The sequence below is a fragment of the Thunnus thynnus genome, chromosome 3 (genome assembly GCF_963924715.1).
Source record: "Thunnus thynnus chromosome 3, fThuThy2.1, whole genome shotgun sequence".
Lineage (NCBI taxonomy): Eukaryota > Metazoa > Chordata > Actinopteri > Scombriformes > Scombridae > Thunnus > Thunnus thynnus.
The window spans coordinates 27,343,437-27,357,298 of record NC_089519.1 but is presented as its reverse complement, the minus strand read 5'-3'; the positions used below and the strand labels follow the sequence as shown (position 1 = coordinate 27,357,298).

General features: G+C 41.2%; 2 protein-coding genes and 1 long non-coding RNA gene across 9 annotated transcripts in view; 2 read left to right on the top strand and 1 right to left on the bottom strand.

Moving 5' to 3' along the window:
- fam193a (family with sequence similarity 193 member A) overlaps positions 1–11,941 on the top strand; it is a 26,301-nt gene extending 14,360 nt beyond the window's left edge. For 2 of the 6 annotated variants that reach the window (XM_067585067.1, XM_067585062.1), the window contains exons 18-23: positions 510–795; positions 917–1,103; positions 1,420–1,659; positions 1,805–2,696; positions 3,976–4,057; positions 4,488–5,499. In XM_067585067.1, the coding sequence (XP_067441168.1) occupies positions 510–795; positions 917–1,103; positions 1,420–1,659; positions 1,805–2,696; positions 3,976–4,057; positions 4,488–4,581 (1,781 nt within the window). In that variant the 3' untranslated portion in view covers positions 4,582–5,499. Of the gene's footprint in view, positions 1–509; positions 796–916; positions 1,104–1,419; positions 1,660–1,804; positions 2,697–3,975; positions 4,058–4,487; positions 5,500–11,802 lie in introns of those variants that run through there. The other 4 variants (XM_067585065.1, XM_067585066.1, XM_067585063.1 and 1 more) reach the window with 4 other exon arrangements.
- Positions 10,229–13,862, bottom strand: tnip2 (TNFAIP3 interacting protein 2). Of its 2 annotated transcripts, none has more exons than XM_067585090.1 (6): positions 13,158–13,862; positions 12,427–12,729; positions 12,134–12,223; positions 11,737–12,000; positions 11,488–11,604; positions 10,229–11,375 (listed from the first exon to the last, which is right to left on the bottom strand). In XM_067585090.1, the coding sequence occupies exons 1-6, from the start codon at positions 13,473–13,475 to the stop codon at positions 11,100–11,102; spliced, it is 1,368 nt and encodes a 455-aa protein (XP_067441191.1). In that variant the 5' UTR covers positions 13,476–13,862; the 3' UTR covers positions 10,229–11,099. The 2 variants fall into 2 exon arrangements, with proteins under 2 accessions (XP_067441191.1, XP_067441189.1); XM_067585088.1 differs by having other exon boundaries at positions 10,229–11,378; positions 13,158–13,861.
- LOC137179971 (uncharacterized) overlaps positions 13,639–13,862 on the top strand; it is a 41,218-nt gene continuing 40,994 nt past the window's right edge. The window contains exon 1 of the long non-coding RNA XR_010927899.1: positions 13,639–13,725. This is a non-coding gene — a long non-coding RNA (uncharacterized lncRNA). The remainder of the gene's footprint in view (positions 13,726–13,862) is intronic.

Genomic DNA, 13,862 nt, shown 5'->3' with positions numbered 1-13,862 from the left:
TCATGTTTTAAAGTTTGTATTCCACTTGGAAAGTTGAAACGAGCAAGCTAGGCTAACTAGCTTCCACTTTCTGAGTGCCTAGGATGTTAATGTTAACACTGATTCCCAATGGATAATACTTTTGGTTCATGTTATTTCAGTACCCGCTGAGGCATTGACAGCTCTCACACACTCAGTGTTGTGTTCTTCCTGAATTATAGAAAGGAGGGGGAACCAAAACTGCACACACCTAAAGAACATATATGTATAAAACTTAAACTTCCTCTTTTTGGTAATTATAGCTTTGACCACATAAGTATACAAGTCAAAAAAAGTATGACAAAATTTTCTGTGGCTTTTGTTATTTCTTTCTTTTCTGAAAATGTGCGTTCCAGTTAATTTTCTTGAATTTTTTGTTAGTCATTAACTTGTTCCATTGTATGGGAGCTCTGTGAATAACTGCATGCTTTAACACGTTGGTTTGGAGAACAAAACTGTGTTCTCATCCAGTGTATCTTTGTCTCCTCTAGATGATGTATTTCACAATCTAGGTAAAGAGGACCATAGGCAACCCGCTCCAGCCACCCCTAGAAACGGCTCCGCAGGAGTACTGACCTCCCTCCCTCCGCTCTCTGGTCCCGCCCTGCCCCCAGCACCCACCACGCATCTTCCCACAATGGGATCGCAGCCCTTTCCAAAGATGGCCGCTCCAGCCCCAGACTTTGTGGAGGCCCACCAGGGTTTGTGCCTCCCGCCTGCCGAGCCTCCAGCCTCCTCAGCAGATGGTCCCGTCAGTGCCCCGCCCAGTGTCTGCAGGTAAGCCAACTGAGACTCATATGAAGGGGAAGGTGATGTTGTTGTTAGTGATGCAGAAGAAAAGACCCTAAATTGAAGGCAGGTATTTATAGGATTTGGTTTTATTCATCATCCTTTTCAGTGATCCTGACTGTGAAGGCCATCGCTGTGAGGGGAATGGGGCATACGAGCACCAGCCGTATGATGGAGAGGAGAGTCAGGACGAGGACAGCTGCTCTGAGCATAGCTCCTCCACCTCCACATCCACCAACCAGAAAGAAGGAAAGTACTGTGACTGCTGCTACTGCGAGTTCTTTGGGCATGGCGGGGTAAGACACAAAAGGGTTATTACTCACTGAAATTAACATGTTCACCTCAAATTAACATGTTCCTGTTTTCTTACAAATTTCCAAGGATGCTAATTACAAGTACTTATTTGAATGTTCTCAAACAATCTTGAATTTCAGTTCTGCCTGTAGTTAGTTTCAAACTAAAATGTTTGTAAGCATTATAAAGCAAAAAAAAAAGAAGCATATGACGTTCTGACGTATGACAGATGTGGTCTAATGGAAAATAGTGTTTATTAGCCTTAATACTTTTTTCAAAGACTATTCTTCTCCCTTGTATCTTGTATTTTATTCCCAGCCCCCAGCAGCTCCTACCAGTCGAAACTATGCAGAGATGCGGGAGAAGCTGCGCTTGCGTCTGACAAAACGTAAGGAGGAGCAGCCGAAGCGTGAGGAGCAGCAGCCGGTGATAGAACGGGATGGAGGGGTGGAGGACCACAGGCGTGTGGAGGACCTGCTGCAGTTCATCAACAGTGCTGACAATAAACCTGCTTCTAGTTCTAAGGCAGCCAAACGGGCCAGGCATAAACAAAAGAAGGTAACTGTCTGTCCCAAAGAATTCTTTTAAAAATTGTCTATCCATGCGGTTTCTAAACCCATTGGAAATACAGAACCCCTGATACTAAATAATCCAATCCTTTTGGTGCTTTTCATAATGCTCATAGTGTTTGTTTGTGTTTCAGATGGAGGAGAAGGCCCGTCTGGAGGCAGAGGCCCGTGAAAGGGAAGAGCAGCAGCTGTTGGAGGAGCAGCAACGACGACAGCGGCAGGAAGAGGAAGAGGCTGCTCTTCAAAAGGAACTGCTTCGGCTGCAGGAACTGCAGCAACATCGCGCCGCCAAGAAGAAAAAGAAAGAGAAAGCAAAGGAAAACACCGCACCCCCTCAAAACAACCCACAGCCCCTTAAACAGACAGCTCAGAACGTCCTAGATAATCTTCAGAATGGAAAATCGCAGCTGCTTCAAACCCTCATCCGACTCCCCGACCAGAAGGAACCCAGATATGACCCCGTACCCCAGCCCAACACACAGCACAGCCCAAAATGCACCAGTGAGAAGGCCAACATCCCCCACACTCCAGTCACCCTCCACAACGGCACTTCTACATCTCAGCTTGAGGTCAACAGTAAAGTTAAAGCAAAGCAGTCCGCTAAGGTGTTCATGTGCGAGGCCCCCGTTAAGAAGGCCCCAGAGTTACCCAAGAGCTCAGATGTGCCAGCAAAGCTAGCTAATGGCATCGCTCCTACCACTACAACAGACACCAAAGCAACGCGAATCAGGCCTGTTGAGGCCTTGGCTCCTCTCCCAACTACCGAACCCAGGAGGGAGGAGAGGTGTAACAACAGAAGTGCTAGTGGAAAAAGGCAGCAGCCACAGCAGCAGCAACCCCTGACCCAAATAAAGGAAGACAGGAGAAGTCCACCTGTGTCAAACCCCTCCCCGTCTCCCCCTCCAACTTCCCAGTCTGAGCAGACCCAGCAGAACGGTAAACCTCCCAGTGCAGAGTCCCCACAGCCCAAAGGCAAGACCAAGAAGAACAAGAAGAAGAAGGGGGACAAGATGAACAACTCAATAGGTTGGTATTCTGTGTTCGACAATGTTTACAATTTCAAGATTCAGTTGTATGTCAACTATATAAAAAAAATGGTATACATCCATTAGGTTGTCTTAATTACTGGTGTGGCTTTACAGACGTCATGCTCAGTGAGGGAAATATAACCCTCTCTTACGTGACAGAAATACCAACTGTGCTCTAACACTCTGACCAGGATCAGCTTCACTTTCCAACTTTACATTTATTTCCTTACTTGTCTTGCTGGTATTCTTTGGTATGAACACGACATCATAGTGCAGTTAGTGAATGTTTGCTGATTGCTGCTGTCATTTACTTCTATAAGCAGCCAGTACAAGGTTCGCTTAAGGTAGTCAATCTTTAATTAGTGTTGCACTTGCACCTTTACAGCCCTGTTTTCTGACAGTGTAGCTACATACAAGTGATTTTTGCTGACGAGTTGCAGCAATAGAACCAGTTCCAAAACCAAATCTCATACTCTTCTGAACACTTTCACTTCTTCTCAACTTCTCAGCTGGTCTCTTTAACTTGCTCGACCAGAACTGAGAGATCTGAGATGTCATTAGGGTCGGTGCCTCATAACATCTTATACAATCAGAATCCATTATTATATTCTTTGAAATGCTTGCTTAATCTGTTTAGGTTTGGGTTTCAACAATTTTAAAGCCAATATTTGTAGAATTTGAAAATGTGCAACTTCGGTGCCCCCCTCCCCCCCCGGTGGTAGCATTAAAGGGGAAATCGTGTATGTAAATCATCGATACCAGTACATTGTATGTAAATAGGTAACTCCTACCATGTTTGCCCAAAATATCTAAATACCATGACATTTTAACAATATAACGAGTATTAAAACGTCATGGGAAGCGTAGTTGTTGAATCTTAAGAAAATTACCAGAAAGGACGTACAGTAATGCGTCCGTTTTTTTTTTTTTTCATAACAGCAATTCATTTATATAAGGGTCTTATTTGATTTTGCATATGCAGACTACGTGAGTGTGGCAACAGATATACTGCTGATATCAGTCAAATGAATAATCAAGACCTGGATTTATTAAGATATACTATAACTATATATAATAACTGGAACCCCTGTAAATGATAAACGTTGTCTGAGGTGGGCAGGATCACTTTAGAAATGTATGATGTCCTGACAGGTTGGGACGAGTGCTGCTCAGGCCATGACAATGTTGAATAAACCTATAAATATAATTAAAAGCAAATGACTTAATAAATATATTTGAAGTAGGAGCTAATATCACATGTTTTTTTTCCTTTTTAGATGATGTATTCCTGCCCAAAGACATCGATCTGGATAGCACTGAAATGGATGAGACGGAGAGGGAGGTGGAATATTTCAAAAGGTGCGTTTATTAAACTCGGATGACCGACTGGATGTTTCTGAAATCCTTTCTCTCTTGTTGTCCTTTTAACTTTTAAAACTAAAATAATTGAAAGGGTTAAAGTCCCCTCCCACTGAAAAATGTGTTTTGCTTATTGATACTTAACTTGGATGTTTTGAGATTCACTGAACTGAGTTTGACCCTAGAAGCTTGTTTTCACATTCATCTACTGAAGGAGGAAGTTTCTTTACGCTCCTTTTCCCAAACCTCAGTTTAGGGTGTGCACTTACGAGCATGATTCTGTGACATCACAACTAATTTGGAACATTCGATCATGGTGAATTATGCAACTAGTCGACTGAACTTTTCTAAAAAAAACCATATCAGTCACAGATGACTACTATTTAAAACATATTTTTAATGTGTTTTCTTTTATTTTTTGTCTCTGCAGGTTTTGCTTGGATTCTGCCCGGCAGACCCGTCAACGGCTTTCCATCAACTGGTCAAACTTTAGTTTGAAGAAAGCTACGTTTGCTGCACATTGAAGGTGTTAGTGAGTGACTGTCAGGACACAATCAGTACCTTAACAGCTATACCAACCCACACGTCTCCCTCCCCCCCCCCCACCCCTTCTGTCCCTTTACCACCATCCAACTGTTGTCCTCCCAGAACTTCTCTCCTGCTGTGCCCAAATCACACCCACGCTGCCTTGCTTTGTTCTTGTCGCTGTGTGGTTCCAACACAGACCCATCTGGACTGATCCACCCGCAGAACTAAAACAAAAATGAAATGAAAAAGAATCACAAAATGCTACTTCACATCTGATTAATTTTCCTTGCGTGCTTGTGTGCTTTTAGTCTGAGTTGGGCATTTCTCTTGACTGAAGAAGCCATGGTCTGAAATTATTTTCTTATATTGGCTTACCTGTAGTCAAAAGATGCTTGCTATGTCTGGATGGTTTACCTCTGAAAAAAAAAGACACATGGAAACAACAAAAAAATGAAAAATGTAATGAATTAAAAGCTGTATTTGAGATATTGTGGCTTACTATCCTATCGTTTCCCGTTCTCCTAGCACGGCATCTCATCCACGATTGACAAGGGGGCTTGGTCAGCTGGTCTCCACTCCCTGCTCCCCCCTCCAACCCCCCCTTTTCCACCCCGTTTCACAGAAAGGAGGAAGGCGTAATACTTGACAATGTTCTTTTTTTGGTTTTTAGGTTCTGTTTAACAAACTGTTGAGTAAAAGTGTACCAGTTACAGTTTTTGTTTTCTTTCTTTTTGACCTGTAGCCAGCTTGTATCAGAATACTTTCAGAATGAAATTGAAAAAGAACAATACTCACACTATCAGTCTGTTATAGAGTGTATATTGTATTAACACTGAAGCCAAACTGGCTACTTTTAACATATTGTTAAGTAATATTAAATCTTGTCTTTCTTTTTTGAAAGATGGAATACAGTAGTATGGCAGGATTATGTGTCTTGTGTCAAATCTTATTTCCTACATGCAGTGGAAATTGTCAATAAAGGACATGGACACTTAAAACTACACATACATTTAAATAACTTACATTAAAATCAAGCCTAAGTGAGAAAATCATCGTTCCTTTTAAGGTCACTTCTCGTCAGTGTGACCATGCCCATATGGGACTGGTAATCAAATATATTTCTTTTACAATGGCAGGAATTTGATCATCGTCGCTGCTCTGCATGTCTGCAGCTACACAAGGTTGCGATGTGAGTCACACCCTCAGATACGTGCTCCTTTTGGGAAATGAACAGCCATAGAAATTGACAGTCATAGTCCATCTAGAGGGCCACTGTAAATGAGTCAAGTAGATCCCAAGGTTCATTTTCATTTGTGAAGTACATTAAAACAAAAAAAAATGGGGGGGGGGGTAGCGGGCATTGGGCTACTTCAGGTATTTACACAGCTCTTTTTCATATATGCTTATGAAACTTGAGGGAAAATTAGTCTGAGGCAGTTATGAAATCAAGTACATTCCCACAGGGTAAAGTAAGCGTGAAATGAGGTCATGCTTTGGCTTATCTAGATGTAGATGAGTTAATACATACCTTTCACTGATCACTACTGTCAGGTAGTAAAAGCTCTTGCTTGGTGTTTTTCCACCAGTGAAAAGATTCAAATTTAAAATTAAAGAGGGGCATAAGGACATTTTTGTAAACTTTTTGTAGTCCTTTTCCCCTTTATGCTATATAGTGTTGAAAATGTACTTACCTTAATGTGTAGCTGGGTGTTTTAAGAATACTAAGGAACTGAGCCTGACTTTCAATTTCAGTTCATTTTATTTGCTAAAACCTCATAAAGACATAAGGGTAAAGAGTTACCTAACATTTCCTGTAGGATGCCAAATATTCATATATTTTCATTCTTACTTTAAAATGAACACCAGAACTGTTTTTTAAAAAATGTATAAATGTCGTAAAAGTACATTATGTAAGTATAATCCCTTTAGAGAACTAAAAGGATAAAGTGGAAGAGGAAGTGAGCTACACGATGACTGCTTCCTCTTACTTTTTCCAAGAGCAGCAATTTCTTAAAACTAAGGGATTTCACTGTCAGAAATTACCACTGTTACAATTTGATGAATGAGACAGAGCAGATATGACTCATAATTTATTTCAGGTATGAATGAGTGTCTGGCTGTTCTGTAGAGGCTGCTTTGCTCTCAGTCACTGATGATGTAAGGACTGGATGTACCACGTTGAGGCAAATGCCCCACAAAACTACGCAAATGTAGACGAGTCAAAAACACCAGGTGAAATGTGAGAGGATAGTGTAGGCAGTGATCTAAATAAAATATTAAAATGGCACAGATTTGTTTTTTTTTTCTGATAGATGCCTAGATAACTGCAACTCAGTTCAGCCTTTCCTCTGTTTTGAAATAAGAGATTTCAATGATAACTTAAAAGAATTTTACTGTACATTGTGTTCTTTTAAAAGTATATCCTCTGCTGTAAAAAGTGACCTTGTTGATGAAGGAAAAACAATGGTTCCAGAGAGTTGTAAGAGCACTCAGAGCAGTCTGACAATGACGGGGGCGAGCGCCAGAAGGATTATTAAAAGGGATCAAAAGCTGCCTTGTAGCTTGTAATCAGAATGCTGATTTTTTTTTTCATTGTCAACTGCCTGGAACACCAGGCCGCACTTCCAAAGAGGGAATCCCCCCTTCTTTCCTGGCTACAATCTGCCACAGTGCTGCTTTTGACGGCCAAAACCTTGAAATTCCTAACCAAAAAGACCTAAAAATACCCAGGTCAGCATTAATACCAGCTACCTCAACTAACATATGTGAAATTTAAAATGATCCGCTCAAGTCGACAGTGCTCCGCTTTTCAAATAAACTTCTCTGCTTTTTTGGGAATTCCCTCGTGATGGCGGGAAATTCCCATTCTTTTAGGATACACACAAGATTAAAGGCTGAATCTATCCATTCTGTGTTTGTCTGGATAAGTGTCAGGCTGAAGTTTTCCCTATCTGTTAAAAGTATACGACAGCTACACCCGCACATCCTGGTGCTTTGAAACGTGTTTCCAACAGGAATTGATCTACCACTGTCACCTGATTTTTCTTATTAATTCTTCTGTTTCTTAGAAAAGTTCCCAGACACTCAGGTGGGGACTTGTGACCTATTTTCTTCCACTCTCAAATTGGTGGGTAGAGCGGTTGTGTGTGAGGAAGTGCAGTCACTCATAGACCCTACTGAAAACGCGTAGGTGTGTGCTGGCGGGGGAGAATCCCCAGAAGACAGTTGTGGCCTTTTTGGGCCTGTGTGTATTTTCTGCCAGCGTGCATGTGGTTGACTTATAGAGATACTAAAAGTTGCCCTTTAAAAACCAAAATTGTAACCAATCTCTTTGTGGGTATATAAACTGGAGCCAGGCTGATGTGTTATGTAAATTAAATAAGTGTGTTGGAAAGTAATTCAGCCACATATATCGTCCCCAGTTGGCTGATGAGTAAGTTAGCATGTGATGCTGCTTAGTGTCATTTAATCACTTAGGGACTTTGGTGATGTACCAACTTTCAAACTTTTTCGTTTTATTTTTAGAAGTAGTCCTTTTCAAGTCTTATTTTATGCCTTAATTCTTAAATAAGGCATAATATAACCTTAATTCTACTATTGGTAAAAAAGATTTCTATATTTTTTTGAATTTGTATTAAAGCAATAGTTTTTGTATTTTGAGGTTTTTTTGACAGAGACTTACAGATGGGTGTCAAATTAAAGGAAACACCAATATAAAGTGTCTTAGTAAGGTGTTGGGCCACCATGTGCGCCCAACACCTTACTAAGACACTTTATATTGGTGTTTATGTTGGTGTTACAAAGGTGTTGGTAATACTAAGGTGAATCAATGCGCCTTGGCATTGATCTCTGAACAAATCTCTGAACTCTTCTGGAGGGATGAACACCATTCTTCTAGAAGATATTCCCTCATTTGGTGTTTTGATAATTGTGGTGGAGAGCGCTGTCTAACACGTCAGTCCAAAATCTTCCATAGGTGTTCAATTGGATTAAGATCTGGTGACTGCGAAGGGCATAGCATATGAGTCACATCGTTTTCATAGTCATCAAACCATTCAGAAAGACCACTCCCATCAGGATAGACATGTTTCATCATAGGATCCTAACCCTCAGAACAATTTTGTATTGATTTGCAGTGAGCCTTCCCTCTAATGAGACAAGTGGACCCAAACCATGCCAGCAAAATGCCCCCTACAGCATAACACCAGACCCCCTCACTGTAGGGGTCAAGCATTCAGACCTGTACTAGTTTTTCCTTTAATTTGTCACCTGTCTGTAGATGAGAAGATTGATACCACTTATGTCTCTATTGTGAATATGAAAATACTGATAGTGGCTGGTTAGCTTAACTTAGCATAAAAAAGGTGGGAACAGCTAGCCTTACTCAGTCCAACAGTTACAAAATACAAAACTTACTTATTAACACATATCTCATGTGTTTAAACTGTACAAAAACTCAAAAGCGGTTTTATTAGAGGCTATATTCTGGATTATTTATTGTCTTGGACTGTTAATATCTCAGCTAGTTACCTGGCAAATTGGTCAAAGCCAGGCTAGCTGTTTCCCCTTCTTTCCAGTCTGTGCTAAGCTAAGCTAACTTGCTGCTCACAGCAGCTTCATATTTATCATACAGACATGAGCGTGATATCAATGTTGTCATCTAACTCTTGGTAAGAAGGCGAACAAGTGTATTTTCCAAAATGTCAAACTTTTCCTTTAAAGGATGGACTAAAAATGTAATAAGAAACCCAGAATTACCTTGTTTCTATTTGACCTAAAAAGGTAATATGTTGCACATTTAAAGCAAGACTGTTTAACTTTTGCTTCCACATTCCTCATTATCCGGTCAATGAAGAGTCATCAACCTGTCTTGTCTATCCAAGGTTTGGTAACATACTGTAGTTTACTAGTCATACCAGACCCAGTGAGGCTGTAACAAACAAAACCTGAGTGTACTGAATTGAGTTTTATTGTTCATGGATTCAGCTTTTCAGTTTTAAGGGTGTGTTTTGTCTTCTTACAGTTCAATTGTCTGGTTTTTGTATTTAATATCTAGTCAAAAATCAAACAAAAACTACAGGGGTTGTTTGGCTTCATATGTTCTATACTCTGCAACAGCCTACTTCCTTTTTTAAAGAGGGGATGTCCAGCTTCCTGTGCTTACTGCACCAAACCCATGACAACTGATTCACCAAATAGCACTGCTGGCTTGTTTGTGTCAAAATGATACTTCAGAGCGACTGACTGCATGTTTTAGTCACTAACTGATCCGCAGGCAGTTGTTGAAGGTTTGGATGTAATTTGAGATACCATCTCCACTGGTCTTCTCAGTACCCCTGTAGTGTTTGCTTCAGCCACACAACAGCTGGGAATCTGGCTGTCACAGTACAGCGTGCCCATTCAGGCAACACTGGGAAGGGGTTTTCCACCGCACACAAACACATACACACACACACACACGTGACACTGATGGAAACACACACTAAAAGACATGCACACACACTTAGATTAAATAGCGCCAACATTTTCGTGGTTGGGCTATGATCTGTGGTTACAGCTCGAGGCTGCAGACAGTCAAGAATTAAAATACACCACGCAATAATGAGACATATTTAAAGCTATATAAATCACCATAAGATAAAGTGTGGGTAAACAATCTTTTATTACAAAAATAATGTGCCAGCTCAAAGAAAAAACAGCACCATTTCTAAAAAAAAAAAAAAAAAAAAAAAAAAAAAGTTGTCAGTCGGGATTCGGTCTTTACAAGAAGTTGGATCTTAAACATTTTTTTCCAGTTGTAATGTGTTTTAAGATTTTTGATCCCAAAAACTTACCAGAAAAAAATCTCTCATGGCTTTGGTGGAAAAAAGGCAAAATGATGTTTTGTTTTGTTTTAAAAACATTGCACTAGATTGATTTGCCTCCTCCAATTATTTATGCAAAGAGAATAAATATAAATATAATAGTTATATATTTTAAATCTGTTAAGAATATATAATTTACAGAACAGAAATATGTAAAGTTCCATCAAAAATAAACAACTTATATAGCACCACATTATCAACTAGATGTCTAGATCTAACATTAGAAGCTTATGTATCACAAATCTCTTAATCGTACGGTCCAACGATTATTTATTTTGGCTAAATGTCAAGAAAGTGCAACAAGTTTGTAATTTGACATGTTGAGGTATATGATATTTGATAAATCCACTTCCCTACCACGATAACCCCTTTCCCACCCATAGGAGAACACTTAAAACCTGGATTTTTACAAAACTACATGCAGGCTTAAAAAGACTTGAACTAATTTCTCTTGTGACAGGGGAACTCTGGTTTGTACAGTTTTGCTTCAATATGTACAAAACATCTTAAATCACTTGTTTCGTTTGTAGTCAAGCCTTTCCGAATTGGAAACTCCACTCGGGTTATTTTCAGCCATGTAGTGCTGCTTTTCAGTGTTCAGTAACTGTCAGCAAGAGATAAGTGTCTTTTCCAAATGAGTGTTGTTCCGTTTATAGTTTGGCACACTCTTCACAATGGTTCAGGTACTCTGCTGCATCCATGTCATCGAACTTGGTGAGGCAGCGCGGGCATTGTAACTCTGACAGGCCTGGGTATTCATTCCAGACAGGGTTCGGTGCCACTGTTGCAGCTGCAGGCTGTTGTTGCGCTTCAGTGTTTGTCCTCAGCAGATGCTCTGCAGAGTCCTTGTGTCGCCTCGAGGAGATCCTGTGTCCAATGTGCACACGACACATGGGAACCACCTCTCTGCTCTCTCGACTTGCTCCCTGCTAAAGACAGTGATGTACACACACTGTTAGTACTGCACGAGCACAAGCCAACACCAAAAAAGGGAAGTGAATGCGCTGCTAGATGCACTTATCCTCCTTGTTGTCTCACCTGTTTGTGTAGCTGCTGCTTCAACTGATAAACTTGATCTTTCAGGTCTTGGATCTGGCTCTGTGCTCGCTCTCTGTCAGCACGCTCCGACTTAAAGTCGTCTGTATAGATGAGGACCTGAGGAAGTGAAAGAAATAACCTTTACTCTCTATTTCTACTGCTTTGTTTGTTATAAATCAATTTTTTTATGATTGTACGAAAAAACATCAGATGCCACTCAACACTCTGAGACCACAATGTTGCACCAACCTGCTGCTCCAGTGTCTGGATGCGCTCTTGGTCATGTCTCCTTATTTCCTCCACTTCTCTTCCCAGCCTCGCACACTCGCTCATTTTGTCCTCCAGTAAGCCGTTGAGCCTGGAAATCTCCTGATGAAGCAATCCAGTGTTGACAGAGCCCAGCCCAGGCATCAAGCCCTGCCCAGTGGTCTCCTTCAGCCTCTGACACAAGCCTCTGATATAATCCTCCCTGCTGGAATCATACTTCTGCCACTGAGAATTCAGACCTTGTACCTAAAAGGAACAAGTACAACAAAGGTTAGACCCTCTAATCATGCACTATGCTCTGTATAACACTTAAGTTTTGTCAAAAATAAAAGTATTATCATTGAGCATAACTAGTGAACTTGTTATAGTTGAGACTTACATATGCCACTCGCTGCTTTAGCTGCTGATTCTCCTCCTTAAGTTGACAGATTTGGGTGTTAACACTACTCCTGTCAGAGCAGTCTGTCAACTGTAGAAAATAGAGGAAGGAGAGTTACAACCAGGCTCTTCAAATCAAGATAAAAAAGCAGTTTTCATTTTGAGAGCCATATAGAAACACTTTCTGGTACTTTGAGCATATGGTCCAATGCACAAGTGAGTAACAGGCACCAGTTGCCCCCATGAAGCCCAAAGTTAACACAAACACTTCAACACAGCTGGGGCGTCACACACCTCCTTTGCCTTTTGCTGCTGAGCCATCTCCTCCACTTCTCCTCCCCCTTTCTTCTCTTTCTCCAGCCTGGCCAGCAGCTCCTGGCACACCTTCACGGTCGCGCCTAGCTGGTTGCGCAGCTGGTCGGCCTCCTCCGCCAGGGAATTGCACAGCACGGCCCTGGTGGCCTCTGACCGCTCCCTGTCCTCCAAGGCTAACCGCAGCCTCTGGATCTCCTGGTCTTTCTCGTGGTCCGGCTGACACCTGATGCTCTCCAGCTCCAGCTCCTTCTCTCTGAGCTGCCCATTCAACCTCTTGATTTCCTGGAGGGGGTGGGGGGTGGGGGGGTGCAGGGGGCGGGGACAAGACAAGACAGAGAGATTAATTGCATGATCACATCAATTAGTACAATGTTAATTTGTATTTTTTTGGTTATTATGTAAAGCAGTGACCTGCATTTTACGTGTGAAAGGTGCCACATAAATAAAGTTCATTATTATAACTGTAGGTTTTCAATTTTCCTTTAAGATCTTATGCATTTGGTCACAGGTCTATGTGCATCTATGAAGTTCAGGAAATAATTTAAAACTAATACAACATTGTGAGAGTAATGATAAAAACACACTTTATGAATATATGGACTTTATAAATATTCTTCAGCTTTAATGTCTGTACCAATAGATCTGTGGTTAATGTACCTACAAAGGACATCTGCAAAATTATTAAAAAAACAATTTCCAACATATTTTACCTCTGCTAGTTTGGCCGCTTTGAACTCTACTTCATTCCTCTTCTGTTTCAGTTTGCATACTTCTTTACATAAACTCTCCAACAAGGACTTGGACGGCCCGATGACCACAGACTCCTTATCTCCTACAGTCATATAAATCCTCTCATATCTCCCCAGCCTCGTTTTTAAATCTGCTATGATGTTGTCCTTCACGAAGATCTGTTTGTTGAGAAGGTCGATCTCCTGCCGCGTCTCATGATACAGAGTATTCAACGTGCTGTAACTCCTGTTTTTGTCTTTCAGCATGTCGTTATCCGTGTTCATACTCACGCTATCCATTGCAAGATTCGTAGATTTGACAGAAGGAGCAGTCTTAATAATAATCCAGTATTTGACACATCTGCTTCTAGCCTTGAGTTTTTCGAAATGGACTGGGGAGGTCAATTGTGTCGGAGCTTTGGCGCATCAGTGTCGACAATAATATCCCCGAACAGGGGATTTCCTAGGGAACTTCCCCTCGGACTTTTTTGTGCTTCGTCAAACTGAGCCTGTCTGCTTTCAAAGATTCACCCTCGCTCGTCATTGGGAGGTAAAGTTTTTATAGCCTCTTGGCACAAAAAGTAAAGAAACACAGACACACAAATCTTAGGTACAGGCTAAAAAATTTTAAGCTAGGTCTCACCAACGGCTGAAAAAGAAATACCGGTGCTGCCTTCACGGCCGTCG